The 18066-nt window shown below is 38.3% G+C and overlaps 1 protein-coding gene across 1 annotated transcript; it reads left to right on the top strand.

Annotated features, from left to right (window-relative positions):
- The first annotated feature begins 1088 nt into the window (after nt 1-1088).
- On the top strand, nt 1089-16493 carry CD28 (CD28 molecule). The gene is made up of 3 exons (XM_069075117.1): nt 1089-1442; nt 4012-4136; nt 14722-16493. The coding sequence occupies exons 1-3, from the start codon at nt 1118-1120 to the stop codon at nt 14848-14850; spliced, it is 579 nt and encodes a 192-aa protein (XP_068931218.1). The 5' UTR covers nt 1089-1117; the 3' UTR covers nt 14851-16493.
- The last annotated feature ends 1573 nt before the right edge of the window (nt 16494-18066 follow it).

Raw genomic sequence — 18066 nt, 5'->3', positions numbered from 1 at the left:
AATAAGTAGCATTTATGTAGCCCTTTAAGGATTGAAAAATACTTTACAGATGTGACTTCCTTTGATCCTCACATCAACCCAATGAGGTAGATGCTATTATTATCCCCATTTTATAGATTAGGAAACTGAAGCTATGAGGGGCTAAGTGACTTTCCCAGGGTTACACAGCTAGCAAGTGTTTCAGTCAGGGTTTGAACTCAAGTCTTCCTGACTCCATATCCAGCGCTCTATGTGTCCCCTACAACACCTATTTGACATCACAGTTCTGGGTGAAAACTAATTAATCCTGAGGTGGCAAATGTGATACCTCTTTCAGGAAGGCTAGTCTCAGAAGTACTGATAGTGCAAAAAAATAAAATTAAATCAAGCAATCCATTTTTTGCCTTTTTTTTTTTTATTAACTCCATACCTTTATTTAAGGATGGTCAATGAATAAAATACCAAATGTCTTAAAATACAGTTGAATTCTTTCATGTCTAGCTGTCAGGTTTCCAGATGAAAAATAATTATATTGGTCTACACTTTAAAAGTCAGGTCAAAACAATCAGCAACCAGCCCCATCCCTATAGTAGCTTTCAGCTTTGCGTAAGCACAATGGGCATCCCAAACAGAGTTGAAAACTTAGCATTCAGGACCATATTGATCAAACATAACATAACACAGGATGCTGGTTTTAGGGTGGAAGCATTCAACTCAAAAGCATAAGGTGAATCTTTAAGTCTGTTAGCCTATTCACCTTATAAACCATGACCTCACCATTTCCACCAATGACCATGTATTATAGATTTACACAAACCAAGCAAGAAAAAAATCATTCTTTTTTTTTCTGGAGGAGCAATTAGGGTTGTGACTTGCCCAAGGTCACATGGCTAGTTTTTTTTTTGTTAAGTGTCCGAGGCTAGATTTGAACTCAGGTCCTCCTGACTCTAGGACTGGTGTTCTATTCACTGTGCCACCTAGCTGCCCCTAAAAAAGTCATTCTTATTGAAGGTCTATTTATTTTGTGTGGGACAAATTTTAGTGCTAAAGCTCAGACTTTAAATTTACCCATCCTGTTCTAAATAAATGCTATCTTTCCTTCCCAGACAAGATTTTGGTCAAGCAGCCACCTTGGCTTATGACGGATAATCATGAAGCGGCAACCCTTTCCTGTAACTATACCTATGATAAAACTCCAAGTGAATTTCGAGCTTCACTCCAAAAGGGAACAAACAGTGCCCTTGAAGTCTGTTTTGTGTATGTAAATGGAACTCATAAGCCCTTGCTTTCCTCAACTGAAGACTTCAATTGCTCCGTGAATTTCGATAATAAAACAGTGAAGTTCCAACTTCGGAATATGAGTGTCAACCAAACGGATATTTACTTCTGTAAAATTGAATTCATGTATCCTCCTCCCTATCTCTCCAATGAAAAGAGTAATGGAACCATCATCTACGTAAAAGGTATAACATAGCTCTGGAAGTGTAATTCAATATTCTTATGTCAGTCTAGGTATCCTCAAAGGAAGAATGCTGGCCTCTTTTTGATGGAGAAACACTGGATGAAAGGAAGAATGAACTTTATTTGTGTTTACTCCATTGACTTGAGCCCTTAACCTTCCTGTGCTAGCCTCTTCTTTTGCAAAAATACCTGAGATGTGGGAAAAAAATCTCTGGTCTGTGAGTCAGGAGACTTCTGTTCTATCTGCTAATATCTAGTTGTGTGACTTCTGCAAGTAATGTACAGCCATTCTGGGCTTCAGTTTCCTTGGTTATTAAAAAAAAGGGATTAGATTAGATGGTCTCTAAGCCCTCTCATAAATTTCAATGACATTGCCTAACTGGAATGTCTACTCAAAAGGAGTGGTATAGTGTTATGGAAAGAGCACTGCATTAAAATTCCACTGTTGGCTTGGTGGATAAGTAGCCAAGTGATATTGGAAAAGACATTTAATATCTCTGTATCTCAGTTGCTTCATCTGTAAAATGAAACCAATGAATTGGATGATTGTTAGAGTTGGTTTCTTGATAGGAATAAAATAAATCAGTTTCTGAGACTTCAGATTCTGAAAGAACACTGGACTTGGAATCAGGAGACAGATTCAAATCCTAGTTCTGACTTTCTTATCTATATGATCATTGGGCAAATAATTTAATTCTACTGAGCTTCAGTTTCCCCATTTGTAAAATGGGGATAATAATAATTCTTGCACTGTCCACTGCTCAAAATTGTGGAGAATTAGGATTATGAACCTTTTAATGCCATATAAATGTGGCCTGTGATTATTTGCTATGCATTTAAAAGATGTAGACCCTTCTTTTCAGAATTCTAATTAAGAAAAATCAATATCATATTTTGCTATTTCTCAGTATTGTACCTGTAGGCATTATTTCAATTTTAACTTTCTTTCTTTCCTCTGCCAATGTTGTTGGAAACAGATAATAACCTAGACAAGAAGACTTTATTGACTTATTCTGGTAGAGTAATTTTGGCGATCAAAAACAAACAAATAGAAAATACAATCAAATAACATTCAAGTATTTCATTTGTTGAATCCTGTTGCAGTTTTAAACATCATTTTCTTATTACTGCCTAGTTATACATAAATAATGTTACAATTAAATTGAGCCTAAGGTAAAAAAATAATTATTTGGCTTTTACATGTGAAATCATGCCCTAATACCATTAGTTGATTCTGAGAAAGCATGGGATTAGATGACACAACATTATACGAGGTAGGTAGTGTCATAGGAAACAATATCTTAGTCCATTGGTCAAATATCATTTCAGCAGGAGTTTTATGACGTTATTTTGGAATTTAATTTTAATGTGCTAATAAGATGATAGTAAAATAAAGTGAGTATGGGCACCATTATGGATGGTATGCCTCTACCACTAATATAGAAGCTCTTAAGATTTGCCTCCTAAACCAGTGATACAATAAAATACAAAATTAAAAATAAAAGATGAAAAAGAAGACCAAACAGGATCTTAAAATTTTTAAAACTCCTTCTACCTGGATAAGACACATTGTGTTCACCTTTTCTTATTTCTAAATTAGCATTTTAGAACCTTTCAAGTCCAATTCCCTCAGTTTTAAGAGAGGAACTAAGGCTTAGTTAGAGGTAAAATGACTTGTTCAAGGTTACATGGTGAACAAGTGGCAGAGCAGGAGATTGTATTCTTGTTTCCATGGAGATATTTCAGAATTGGAGAAGGAAAAGGCGAAACACTCTGGTATCTTTGGCAAGAAAACTCCGTGGACTGCATGGCCCACGGGATCACAAAGAGTTGGACATAAGTGAACAACTGAAGAGCAGCAAGAACAGCATTTCAGACTGTCATTTTTAGGCAAGGTTGTCTGTCAAGGCTTAGCTCAAAACGAGTTCCTTGTCACTGATCTTCAAGTGGAATCTGGATAATCAGTCCCTGTTGGGATAGCATAGGAGGCATTCACGCTTTAGGCAAAAGTTGGTCTGGATAACCTCGGAGGTCCCTTCCAAGCCTGTAATCCTGTGACTCTGTGATCTTCCAAGATTGCATTCATTCTTTAAGACTGCCTGCAATTCTCTTTACAGAGCCACAGAATGCTCAGGTTGTCTCTTCCCCAAACATTTCAGGTGAGGAAACTGAGGCCCTGGAACATCACTTAGCTTACTTATAGTAGTCCATTATATAATGTTAATCCTGTTAAGCAAAGTCTGAAAAAATTAATACTGCTCAGGATAGAGTTTTTGGAGAAGGGTTCCAAATTACAATGGGGTGTGTGGGGTTCTGGCAGGCTCTAAGATAATTGAACTCATGTACTTTAGGTCACACAACCAATTCTCTTAGATTTTAATCCTGAGTTTCAGCAATGACTAATACTTGATACCAAAGAAAATGCTCACACGCTCTGTAGCAGTCGTTGGGGAGCTTGGTGGTGTTGCTATTTTTCTCCATCCTTGCTGCCATGATATTGTGAAAGCAGAGAATGAATTCAAATGCCACTATTTACTGATTCTGACCCATTGTGTTTTCTCTCTATTTCAGAGAAGGAGATCTGTTCGCCCTCCGAAACTTCTGAGTCTCCCAGGCCCTTTTGGGCGGTTGTTGCAGCTCTGTCTGTCCTTGCTTTCTATAGCTTGTTAATGACAGTGGCTTTTTTTAACTGCTGGGTAAGAAAATAAGTACTTGTCTGCAGTAATATCAATGATATGGTCCAACGGCTGCTTTTGCCCTGGATCCTTACTCTATTTCCACCTGGGCATCTGCCTTCATAGGTGATCCTCACAATCTTTGAATGTTGCACATTCTTCAAGTAGGCTTGAGAGTAGTAATCTCATCCTGATGAAAAGCAATACCTTGATTAGATTTCTCTGTACCTTTAGATACTGGTATAGATGACCAGAAAGTAAGGAGAAATACAGAGCATCCTGAGAATGTCCTTCTTACAGTCACTCAAAAAGTAACCAGTTTCTGGGCTGGGAACCATGTGAATCATGCTGCTTTGCCTTCACATCTAGCAAGAAATGAGAAGAGTTTTATCTGAGTCATATTTTTTTTCTACCTCTGATGAGGTTTAATGTTAGAGGCCAAGCTTTGAGGTATCATTATGAAACTACTGTGGTGGTTGTACACACGACAGACCCCCCTTCACCACCGGATCAGATTTTACTAACCCTAGCAAACCTTCAGGCAATGCAATGGAACCGGAGTGTCTTACTTTCTACTCCCCACACCACCCCCTCCTTCTTCTTTGACTTTGTCTTTTTGGTCTGGATCCATCCCAATTTAGAACTTTCCGTAGACAAGCCAATAGTGAGCAGGAACCACTTCAGTGACAGTCTTTCTTTTTCAGCCCTATATTGCTTCCATTCCCTTGTGTAATTTTTAGAATCCTCTGGTACTTATTCACTCCTTCTCTCACACCTCCTCTTCCCCCACACTAACCTGTAAGTTCTGATCTCCCTCTAGAATGGGGACACACCTTCCACTCTTGTATTACAGCACCTCCCATTGTAGCACAATGCTGAGTATACAGAAGGTATTAAATAAATATTTTTGAATGAACATATTTAGTGCCTTCACTCCCATCTCCAAACTGCCTTTAGTAGAAGAGCTAAATATACGTACATGTTCCAGGTTAAATACAGACTATAGCCTATGGACTCCCCAGAAAAAAAAACAAAAACAAAAATGCAGCTCTGGGCTTTACTGCCTCCATGTGTTGAATCAATTATTTTAGGAAAGAAAAGACTTCCTTTGGAAGATACTTTTTAACATATAGCATAATAGACATGGAGATGGGAAGAGGCTGGGGGTAGAAGGTATCGAAATGACGAGGGGTCAAAGGGTCAAGTAGTTCAGGGAGTCCAGGAACCCCAATAGCCAGAATCTCTGGGATGCAATCTGGAATGAATTCACAGACTCAAGCATTCTCTGAGTCAAGGTGACAAAGATTTATTGTTATGCTTTACAGTGGGCAGGAGTTCTTAGGGAACCTGCAACCTTAGAGGGGTACATTTAAAGTTTATATAGGATAACTGTAGTAAAACCTGTGCCAAATATGCTAACTAGGCGAGTCAGGGTGGGAGGAGTTGAGGAGTGGTCAGTTCTTAAAGGAACATGCACTTTTACTATCTACTGTGTAGGTGTATTATCCAGAATTCACTGGGAAATAGCCTGGGCGGGGGGCTGCATGGAGGTGTGGTTTTAGGTTTGAAACATGACTAAGTCAGCTAGTGGTCAGGGCTGACCAAACTGCCACCCATCAATGTCATGTTTGACAGGATAGATGTTGGGAATACATTTATTTTCCAACCTAACGAGGAATTCAGGATGTGTATAATGAGCTAGGGAGTGTATATATGACTGAGTCTAGGATATATATGATAGATATGACCCAGTACACAGCTGCTTCACCCAGCACACAGTTAAATTCTATAGGCGCAATTGGCCACTGTATCTGGAAGAGAGATAAACATTTTGCTAGAATATGCTGCCCTTGAGCTAGAGAGCAACTGCCTGAGACAGTGTTTTGAGGCTAGGGAGAAATATGATTTTACAAACTGTAATTCAAACATAGGTACCCAAGCACCTCATCATAACCTGACTCCTTTTACAAATTAAAAAAAAAGAGTAAGAGAAATGAATGACCTCAGGTCACTCAAAAACCAAGTGTCAGAGGGAGGGATTTGAACCCAGGTCCTTTGACTCCAAATATAGTAGTTTTTCTACTGTGTCACTGCTTTGACCTTTCAGGTTAGGGTTTCTTTTATGTGTCCCCCCACCATTCCAGTGGTGTGACAGTAATTGTTGGAATACTTGCCTGGATTTGTAGCACAACCCCAAAGAAGATGATATTTTGGAGAAATGCTTCCAGGATTTTTGACTGATCCAAAGCTAAAACTATTTCTTGGTTATCAGGTGCATTTAGAGATTACATGAATTCTTTGAGAACAATGATCAGGTTGTTATAAGTATGCATATTCACAGTACTATGGCAACTTGCTGAGTTAGCACACCAATTAATAGGATGGCACAGTAATTTGCTAAAAGATCCAGTAAAGGGTAAGCTACTCAAGAGCAGGGATTATTTCATCTTTTATTTTTTGTATATATCCAACACTTAGCATAGTTTCTAGTATACTGGAAGGAATAGGAACTAGACTTATGATCTCATCGGTCTAGGGAACTCCCAGATGAGGAACTCCCTGGACCAATATATGCTATGATTTCCTCTTCAACTTTTAGTCTTGGGGTGTTTCCTAGAGCACTGAAAAGTTAAGTGACTTATACAGGATCATCTATGTCTAATGAGGGACTTGAACCTAGATCTTCCTGGATAACCCACTAGCCACAATTCCATGTTGCTTCTCTGCATGTAGTAGGCACTTAATAAATGCTTGTTGAATTAAATGAAAGGTTCAAAGAGATTCATGCAATAGTAATGAGTTGTTACATAGATAGCACCCAAAGGTTTACAAAGCTCTTACTTTCAATTGTAGAACATTTGAGGATCTGATTCTGTAATTCTCATGTTAATGGCATGGAAGGAGTTTAGTTGATTATAGTTCAGTCTGAGGAAAATCTATAGCAAAATGGAGCCTTATCACACTGATCTCCAAGACTGGGAAGTCCCGACACTTGGTCTAGAGAAGAGGCTGCCAAAATCCTTGGAGGTGATTCAGTCTCCTAGTGACAATGTTCCCTGATACCCACACACAAATGTGATGGAATGGAAAACTCCCTATTTCTCAAAGAATAACAATACCACATTTGGGCTGATTGTTGAGAACAAATTAAAAAAAAAAGTAGGGTTTCTAAAGGTGGACGGGGTTTTCAAGAGAGGTATGGTATTCCCCTCATGGGATGACTTCAAGCAAAGGCTGCAGATGCCTCTTCTCAGGGGAGACTATTAAGGGGCATCCTTCTTCAACTGTGAGTTGAACTAATTGTTGGAGGTCTCCTCCCACTCAGATTCATTCAGTGTTCTTCAGACTCTAGACCCAGCTTTCCTGGTGAGACCTTTCCTTGCTGTTGCTTTGGGAAAAATACTTTGTGCTGAGCAAGGAAGCACCTACCCACAAGCAAAACCACATCATATTCCCCTTTTCAAAATAAATAAGCATTTTTTTCAGTGAACAAAACTTTATTTTCTCTTCTTCCCTTCATTTTCTCCCATTGAAAAAGAAAAATGTTTTAAAAAAAGACTCCTTGGAAAAAAATATGCTTAGTCAAGCGAAACAAATTCCTTAATTGATCGTGTCCAAAAAAAATATATATATATATATCATGTACTTTTTACTGCACCTTCTTGAGGGTAACTTACTGTATGATTGCTGCTGGCCTGGTATGAAAGGGGTTTGAGTTAAAACTGTAGTTCAGTAGCACAGAGCGCCCCTAATGCCAACCTGTCAACAGTCACAGGCTCAGCGAGCTCTTGGGAACAGCTGTAGATTCACTCTTAGTTCTTGACCAGTCGTTGACATTTGAGTGAATACAGAATGGCCTTCCCCCAGGCTGTCATAGGCCCACATCTGTTATCCTTGCTCACCCCTCCAATCACTCAGCTGTGCAAACTCATTCTCCCAAGTAAAGAAATCCATTATTGATGTGCTCCAGACATTAAATGGCACAAAGAAAATGTAGATGATTTTTATGCTGGAGTCCCCACTTTTAGATAACAATCATAGCCAGAATTTATACAGTATTTTAAAGTTTGCAAAGTGCTTTTCATATATTATCTCATTTGATCCTCAAAACAACCCTAGGAGGTAGGTGTTAGTATTAATCCTCATTTTACAGATGAATAAACTGAGGCACAGAAGGTTAAATGATTGCCCAGGGCCACACAGATAGTATCTAAGGTAGGGTTTGAATTCAAGTCTTCCAGATTCCAGTCTAGCACTCTATGCTAGACTGTACTACCTAGCAATGGAAAGAGAACTGGATTTGGAGTCTGCTGACATGCGTTTGAATCTTGGTTTTGATTTTATTTTGCTACCACTTAACCTTTTGGGACCTCAGTTCTTCATCTACAAAATGAGTAGCTTACATTATATAGCCTCTGAGACCCCTTCCTATTCTATGTCATAAAATGGTAGAAGTAGACTGTTACTTTCCTGGAACTGGAAAGAGCCAGCTTAGCAAAATCTTAAAAGAAAGCTTGATGTGTGGTGGGAAAGTGGGGTGGAGGACAGGGAGAACATTATCATTTGGGGTTGCATGGGAGATAGACCCTGCGGCTTTTCTGGAATTTGGGAGCCATGGTAGGTCAAGTTTATCCAGGGAACTTTTAATCTGTTAGTAGATTCAAGTTATTCAAAGCCATTCAGTAAGTGCTGAGCAGAATTCTTATTCATCCACTTTTGCTTGCCTTGGAAAAGTATATTCTTTCTGAATTTAGGTACTCTTTTCCCTTGTAAATAAACCCTAGAAAAAATGGACTTTGTTGAACTGGAATGTGGGGTCATACAAGTATGACTCAACTATGTCCTATATTCAGTGTCTACCATAGTGCTTTAGACAGAGTAGGTATTTAATATATGCTTGCTGAAAGAACAAGACCCAGGATAACTATCATGCAAAATCCTGACTGTCATATGCTTTTGCCTTTGCACTGATGAAAACCATTGAATGAGCAGGTAAAGGCAGAGAGAATAAAAGATAGGTTTTTATTAGCAAGACTATGAAATGTGAAGTCATAAAAAGATTTCAATACTTCCCGTATGCCTATAGGCACACACTTTATGTCTGCTGTTTGGGGATGGGGAGCATTGTAGAAGACTACAGAGTCTGTAATTTCATATACCTGCGTATGTGCATATTTCAAAGTCATTAATGACCCCAAAGTCTGATTATACTCCCTCCTTCTGTGGATGAGGACTTGAACTCTGAAAGGTGAGTAGATGATCTGCAAGAAGTTTTGGGGGACAGATCCAGAAGGCATCCATATTACATGCAATAGATCCATTCAGATGACCCCCAAGCAGCTCAGTGTTTCCTCACCATCTTCTTACTTCTCTTAGCTTTTGGTTCCCAGGCAATCAAATTTGTTCTATACTTCTCAATCTGTAAATCATTCTCCTCGGTCTACAAAGCAGACGGGAGGGGAGGAGGACACAGAAGAATTTTGAGATGGAGTTGGGGAGGAACTCATATTTAATGACCTTGATTTGACCCTAAAGGACAGAAGAATGAGCAATAATAGGTAGAAATCACAGAGAGGCAGATTCTGAATCAATATGAGGAAAATTTTCTGAATAATTAGAGCTGTCTCAAAGTGGAATGGGCTGACAAATTTGGATGACAGTGAGCTTCCCATCCTTGGAAATCTTTGAGTAGAATTGGATGCCTGAATGTAAGGGATGTTCTAGGGGAGCAGTCTTGCTTCAGGGATGGATTGAACTTGACTCCTGAGGTTTTTTACTATTCTGAGATGTTGTGATTCTCAGACATATTCCTTTTATTTTCCAAGATGAGGGTTCTTTTTCTCATCCTCTTTCATTTCCTAGAAACTTTATTCCATCCCAATTATCCCCACTCTCTCTTCCACCTTAGTTTTCACTGACTCCTTCCTTTCTACCTGTAAACATGATCAAATATCCTCCACCGAGGGTCCTTAGTTTTTTATTTGCATGTCATAGGCCCCTTTGACAGTCTGATGAGGCCTAGGGACCCCTTCTCAGAATAACATTCTAAAATGCATACAATGAAATACGTTGGATTACAAAGGAAACTAATTATAGTGAAATGCAATCATCAAAATATTTTAAAAAGGAAATTCATCAACCTCAGGTTAAGAATCCCTGCCCCATCCTCAAAAACATCCTTCTCACATCCCTCTTATTCCCTTGGTTTACTGTCTCATCTCTGTCAGCAAATAACCCAAGCTGACCTTCCTAAATGAAGTAGAAAGACATTTAAATCTGGTCAATTTATGTAGATTTTCCTCTTTAGACTACACCCCTATGATAGAAGTTATTCATTTGAACCTTTGTGGGCAAATTGTTTAGCACTGAAACTTACCCTCTGGGTTTTTAGAGTTTGAGAGAAGTAGGTGAAATCTTATTCACTAATCCATTAAGAATAAAGAGGAGTTGGGGCAGCTAGGTGGCACAGTGAGTAAAGCTTGACCCCCAAGTCAGGAGAACCCAAGTTCCAGTTGCAGCCTCAAACACTTAACACCCACACAAAAAAACTAGCCATGTAACCTTGGGCAAGTTACTTATCCCCAATTGCCCTCCCAAAAAAAGGCAAAAAAAAAAAGAAAAGAAAAAGTTTATTCTATTATAGAGGAGTTGAGCTGGAAGAATTTTTAGCCTAGAACAGAAAGGGGAGTTGGTGTTAGAAGATAGAAGCTTATAAGCATCAGGCCCAGCTCCTTCTACATTCCATTGATGCTTGGGATAACTATCACTTCTAAGACTTTCTGTAACTTGGTAACTTTTTGTTTTGTTTTTTTAAATTTTAATTTATGCTGGCTTTCCTGTCGTTTCTAACAATAAAAACCCTCAAAAAACCTCATGGGACAGAAAAGTAGGGGAACATTCCCCTTCATTCCAGGTTTGTTCCAAAGTGGGCCCCAGGAGGATTATGAGTTCTGACAGCAAGAAGAGAACAGATGGGCCTGTCCCTGGGGCCCCAAAATAGAAGGGACAAGTGGGAAGCTGTCCTAGAATTAAGAAGTGTCTCAGGAGGCTATAACCTCACTTCCTAAGTTCACTGTAAGGAAGTTGAGATGGCTTTTCTGTCTATTGTCCAAGGACCAGCATAACTAATTTTAGCAAGGCCTCTTGCCAAGTTAACCACAGACAGGATGGTGAATTATTTTGTTCATAGCAACTCTTAAAGACTGTCTATTAAATTATAGAGGGGTTTCATTCTGTGTTGGTAGAGGGTGCACCCATAACAATGAAATAATAGATCTCTGAAGGATTAAAGAGTTATATAGTCAAACTTCTCCAAAGAACAGTTTGTACTTCATTCATCCATCCATTTATTGATTCAATCATCATTTATTAAGTGCCTGCTTTGTGCAAGGCAGTATTCCAGGTTCATGAAAGATCAAGATAAAATCAAAATGGGGCCCTCACCCAAGGGAAGCTTATATTCTACTTGAGGTCACAAATAAATAAATAAAAGGTAATCAGTCTGAGGAAGGAGAGAATGCTAAAAACTTTGGGGAGGAGAAAAGATAACACCTGAGTTGAGCCTTGAAGGATGATAAGGATTCTGAAAAGGAGAGATGAGGAGAGAGTGTATTCTGGCTTGGGATGAATGGATGGAGGATGGAGATGGAATGCTGGGCACAGGAAATAGTAGTTCAAATTGACTGGAACATAGAAAACATGGAAAGGAAAAATGTGAAATAAATTCAGAAAGTTAGGTTGGAGGCAGTCTGGATCTTTAAAATTCAGGTTAAGGAGTTTTATTCTTATCCTAGAGCCAGTGAGGAGGGAGGTAGATGATGATAATGATCAAATAGGTAGGATCAAAACCAGGAGGAATATCAGGGAATCCAAAGGAGGAGACTCAAAGGCTTTGTTTTTCATTAACTTCTCACTCCTAAATCCATTATAATATCTTTTTCTCCCTTCATTCTACTGAAAATGCTCTTTTGAAGGTCAGTTATGACTTCCTAATCACTAAATCTGATGCCTTATTCTCAATAATCCTATTCTTCTTTATATTGTTGCAACATTTCACATAATTGCCTGCCCAGTCCTTGAAACTCTATTTTCTCTTAGCTTTTGGGTCACTGAACACTCTTTATCCTTCTCTTACCTCTTTGACCACTCATTCTTAGTCTCATTTGATGGTTTCTCTTTTGTGTCCCAACACCTTAAAGTGCCCCAAGTCTCTGTTCTTGACCTCTTTTATTTAGAAATGCTTGTTAACTTATTGATTTGGTGATCGCATCTCCTCTCATGGCTCCAATTTCTCCATTGATGACTTCTCAATCTATCTTCTGACCCAGTCACTCTCCCCAGCTTAGTCTTCAATTTTAGCTGCTTGTTGTATACCTCACCTAAATGACTAGTTAATAGCTTAAGTACAAAATGTCCGAAACAGAAATCATTCCTCCTTCAAAACATCTCTTCCTCCAAGCTTCCTTATTTTTATGAATGGCACCACCCTTCTCCTGACCTAGACTCCTCAGTCACCCTTATCTGTTCCCTGTCTTCTCCTCTGATGGCTGATCAATTGTCAAATTCTGCCATTTCTACTTCAGGAATGTCTCTCATTAGAAATCACTTCCTTTCTTTCTAGCCCCACTTTCACCAGGATCTCTTGAATCCATCCGCTAGTAATAATTATGGGAGTTGTAGTTTAGGGTTGAGGTGAGTTCATCAAAACAAGGGTGAGTAAAATGTAAGGTAGATAAAATGAGAGTTCTTTAGATAACTAAATTTCTCTTTGGCCTTGAGTGTCCACTAAAAAGTACTGCATCATTTTGTCAAGTCAGTGAGAAGTGCCATCAGGATAGAAAGCCTGAAGATAAAGGAAGGGTAATACTCTGAAAAGCTGAGGAATCTATGCTGGTCTTTGGCTGATTCAGCGTTCTCCCATTGAACAAGGCCTCTGGTTTCTGTAGATAGATCTATGTGAACCTCTACCAACTTCCTATGTGCTTTTAGACTCAATCTCTTCCTGCTCAAATTATTATTCTTCCAAGCTGGCTAATAGTTCTGGTATAGTTTTGAGAGATAGTTCAGACCAATCTGGCATGATGGGCAGGGTTCTGGCAGTGTATGAGGCTATTGTTGAAATAGACAAATATTTGTTGAAGCAATATGTAGACCACCAACCCCTATCCTTATAGATGTTAAAATATTAGATTTGTGAACTTTTGAAAAATTATAGGGGTACAACCTCAAATAGTATAACCCAGGAATCATACAGGCCAACCTAAGCTGGATCTTTTGTTCATAATGTTTCTGCACCTGGACCACATTGTATTGTATGCTTGCCAGAGATCTAATATGGTGAATATTTCTGTCCCTGCCAATTGGTCCATAATGCCATGTATTAAGGTACTAGTCCTAGATGGTGATAACATTTTATATTTTATACATATACATACATATATATATATAGTTAGTCATGACAAAGCTTAAAAACATTTAAAAGTTTTTTGAACTTAAGTACAAAAAGAGCATTTTTTTAAATATACAGAACACAGAAAAAAGATTTCATAGGAAATTATGGATCTACTTGCCCAGTGAGAGATACCCCAGCCACTAGTTCAGTTTTAGTGAGTCTGATCAGGAAGCAGAGACTAGGTTTCCTATATCACTCTGCAAAGTACTTTGTAAGTCTCAAAGTTTATAAATTATTACAAGTTCTTGGATTATTGATATTACTTTTTAACCAGACCTGTGAATTAACTGATAGGAGGAACCATTAAAATTCACCTCTACCAACATAAGTCAGTGCTTGCTTTGTAGTATTAGTCTTAGACCAGGGTCACACAGCTAATCTGTGTCAGAGACACACCTGAACTGGGCCTCTGAGGCTACTTCCCTATCCATTGCACCATCCTGCATATCATTATTTATTATGAGTAGGAAATAAGAATAGTATCCCTACCTTATGGACATTGCCTATATTGTGGAAGCCATTTGTATTTATTTGTACAGAACAGGTCCTCCAAACAAACCAAGTTTAGAGTGGAAATCTCTTATAGCCTCAGGCAAAATCCACCTAACAGGGTCTTTATCATGATCAAGAACCATTAAGGACCCACATACTGTGCCCACTTACTGTGATAGGCACTAGCCTTTAATACTCTGAAAAATCAATTCATCTTTTGAGACTAGCCTTTAAGCCTCTTTGAGCTTGAGCAGCCTTGTTCATGAACAGAAGGTAGCCTTTTCAGCTTTCCAGAACTTGAGTTTGACTAAGAACTTGAAGAACCTAGTCACCTACACATCATGATGAGGCATCAGGTACCATACAAAACAAATGAATCATCAGTGGCCCTTGTTGTGAGGAAATACCCTCAATGGCGGGTGTCAGAGGGGTGGATTCTAAAAATTCCCATAGCTAGACATAGCCTTCAATATTTGTTGTTGAGACGAAACACTTTGGCCTGCTGCCCACTTTCTTTCCAAAGATCCCCCGTGTGCAACACTCTCAAGGACTGTTTGTAGCCATCTTTATTTCATAATTTTCACAAAGATAAGTTTTTAAATGTTTCACATTTTTTAAAAAGTAGACTAAGAAACTGTCCTTCTTACCTTTTCTCTCCCACAGTTGAAAAGCAAAAAGAACAGAATTCTTCACAGTGATTATATGAACATGACTCCTCGGAGGCCAGGACCAACTAAAAAACATTATCAACCTTATGCCCCAACCAGGGACTATGCGGCTTATCGATCCTGACACAGACGCCTATCCAGAAGTGAGCCGGCTAACACCCCTCTATCTCCTCAACCCTGTTTGTCTGGATAGGAAATGACCGTCTCCCATCTCTAGCCGGTTATATTTGGCCTTTCATGGGCTACCCATGAATATTTCTTGAAGAAAATAACCCAAGTATTTAAGATCATTTTATAATATTATGAAATAGGGACTTCTAAAACATTTATTTTTTTCAGGAGTAGTTAAGTTTAGTTTTGCAAGGTTATCACTCAAGCTCAACCTTGGCCTGAACTAGCTGACTTGACTGAAAAGTGTAGTGTTGGAGGAACCCAAGTCAATTGGATTTTTATATGGCATATATGGCTAACTGTTCAATCTGCCAAGAAACAACTGGTCTAGCTCCATTTCCCTCCCCCTTACCCCACCTCAGTGACGTTAAGATCTGCCTCAACCCAACAAATGTGTAAGTACAAGAAAGGAAAGGTCAGAGAAAAGTTTCCTTTGAATGAGGGAGTTGATAGTTTGAAAAAGTTTTTGTTTTAACCATTCTCTGTCCACATAGAAGTCACATACTTTCTTTGTATTTAATTTGGCAATTGTTAATATTTTAGTTTAGAAGGATTGGCAGATTTTTCTTAAGGAAATGCTGGAGTGGTTATTCTTTCATATTTCAAGACACTTATGTGAATGTATCACAACAAAAATCAAGACTATCTGTTCAGAAATTCATTCCCAATCAAATTATATGGGGGCAAGATTGTATGGAAGAATTTTGTTTTGTTGAACTCGAGGAATAGTTATGGGATATGACTATGAGATGAAAACAATAGGGTGGGATTTGGGGAGGGATTGGGCTTAAAAATAGGCACCAGGTGTTCCAAATGGGACAATGCCACTAGATTTGCCTGTGTGTCAATAAATTCTGAAAAAGGTCTGAATTCATTATAGATTTCAGGTTTTAATAGTTGGTTTTGTAATATTTTCACTTCTTGGGGGAAGTGTATATATAGGATAAATGAATCTACTGTGAAAAATTATGTTGTCATTCCATAAAGATGAGATGAATCTGCTTAACTGCATCTTCTGGAGGGGATAGAGAGCTACCAAAGGCAATAATGTGAAACCAAGAGCCTCATTACCCAGCCCTGAGAACTCAGTCCTGGAGAGAGCAGCTACCACTTGGATTAAAAGATGCCCCTATGGAACACAACCTGTTTCAGTGACTTCATCCTTGTGTGTGGTTTAAACTCAGAGCTGGTGTGCTGGACTAGCCTCCATTATCAATTCCCAGAGATCAGTGGAAACAGAAGGAGGAGTTTGTCAGCCATCTATCATCTCTGACGAGACTGGACTAATAAGATATGTTACAGAAACAATTTGGGAATGACAATGGATATTTTTTCTGACTCCAACTCTGATGTGATGACTGCTAATGGACTCCATGATCTCATCAGTGGTATGAGCTACTAATGAGTGTGATGCATTTTGCTAAATTATGGACTTCATAAAACACATGAACTGGAAAAAATAACTCAAAGATTATCTTAACACATACTGAAATGAGGAAGGGAAAGAGAATGACACCCCAAAAGGCTGATGTGCTAATATATAATGTGTATTAGTGAATAATGCATATTAAAATGTAAGAAAAATAATGTGAGGAACTCCTACCATGTTTTCATTTTTTGAAGTCCCTTGTGTGTTAATAAAAATGCAGGGAATTTTTTTTTTGCTTCTTAATGCAGGAAGAGTATTCATTTTAAACTTGTAAGGAGGGGAGGGAAATTTAGGTCTAAATTTTAAAAAATTAATGAAACTTGTAATGTTTCTATTTCATTAATTTAATTAAATTAAAGCAGATCAACACCTATTAGCCTTGAACTGCAAAGGACAGTTGAATTTATGTTGGCAGGTAGGACCCATTACTAGCAGTCTGGCATAGTGAGCTCTTCAGCTCAAGCTACCAGGCTGCATTTGTAAGCCCCACAGCTGGAGACATTTTCAAAAGGGCAAGGGTAGAAAAATAAGACTGTTTATGACCAAAGATCAATTCTTTCCACTTTTTCATGACTGGAAAAGGTTGAGTAAAGATGACTCACACTTGAGATTTTCTTACTTACTATAAACAGGACTAAAGCAGATATACTGCATGAGGAAGTTCATTTTCACTATGGATTTTCACAAAGAAAAAAATTAAACAGTAGTCTAAATCATGATTTAAGACCTAGATGTCTTTAGGGCAAAGAATAAATACCAGTAACTGCTAACCTTGATAATAAATAGATTATAATTCATTATATTCTGATGATTTGGAGCTATAAGGGTTTCATATCTAATGAGATGAAATTTTATTAGGGACAAATGCCAAATCTTTCACTTTGGTTAAAAAATGGGATTGTAAAATGAGAGGGGAGGAGTAGATCATATCTTGTCTGAAAACCATTTGAGAATGTGGTTCTATAGTGTTAAGGACTAGCAAAGATGTGAAAGTCCCACTGTACTCTGTCCTGGTCCCCAGCTCTGTCCACCCTTTCCACCCTTTCAGGAGGAAACTGATAAACTGGAGAGTGCTAGAGAACCAGGATCAATAAATTACCTAGCATTTATTTATCTTTTATTATGTGCTAAATACTATGATAACCACCATGGATAGAAAAACAAAGAAAAAAAACTATCCCTACTCTCAATATGGTGAAGGTTCTTGAGTTTATGCCATATGGTTGAAGGAACCTGGTATATTAACCCTGGAAAAGAGAAGACAGTGATGGAAGGGTCATTGTTTAGACAAATGACTGGATTCATTCTAAATCAGCCACACAATCTTAAAGTTTTTTAGGGATATCATTAAAGATATGCCTGGTAAAGGTTTAACAACAGGCTCTGATAAAGGTTTAACAACTGACTCTCAGAAAATGTATTTTTGTCTTGTTCAGTTGTTTTAGTCGTATCCAACTCATCATGACCCTATTTGAGATTTTCTTGGCAAAGATGTTGGAGTGGTTTCACTATTTCCTTCTCCAGCTCATTTTACAAATGAGGAAACTGAATCAAACAAAAAAATGTATAACATACTTTTATGATTGATCTGCACTATTAATATTTCCTCCATTATTTTCTTAAGTCTAGACATTCAACAGGATAATAAACCAAGCCTTGATTTATGGCATTTGCTAATTTCCATCGTGTAAATACTCACACTGAATTTTTTAACAATTAACTCTCAGGAGCTGGCAGAAG

Source organism: Petaurus breviceps, unplaced genomic scaffold (assembly GCF_028583685.1).
Source record: "Petaurus breviceps papuanus isolate PSGF00001 unplaced genomic scaffold, PetGlider_PUasm1.0 90903, whole genome shotgun sequence".
NCBI classification, from domain to species: Eukaryota; Metazoa; Chordata; class Mammalia; order Diprotodontia; family Petauridae; genus Petaurus; species Petaurus breviceps.
Note: the sequence above shows the minus strand (reverse complement) of the source record. Positions and strands in the feature narration are given on the sequence as shown.

What these genes read in the sequence shown, in the direction of transcription:
- CD28 (XM_069075117.1), top strand. Translation starts at nt 1,118, where the DNA reads ATGACGGATAATCATGAAGCGGCAACCCTTTCCTGTAACTATACCTAT. An exon ending in AACCATCATCTACGTAAAAG is followed by an intron (nt 1,443 to 4,011) that starts GTATAACATAGC and finishes TCTCTATTTCAG; the next exon opens with AGAAGGAGATCTGTTCGCCC. An exon ending in TGGCTTTTTTTAACTGCTGG is followed by an intron (nt 4,137 to 14,721) that starts GTAAGAAAATAA and finishes TCTCTCCCACAG; the next exon opens with TTGAAAAGCAAAAAGAACAG.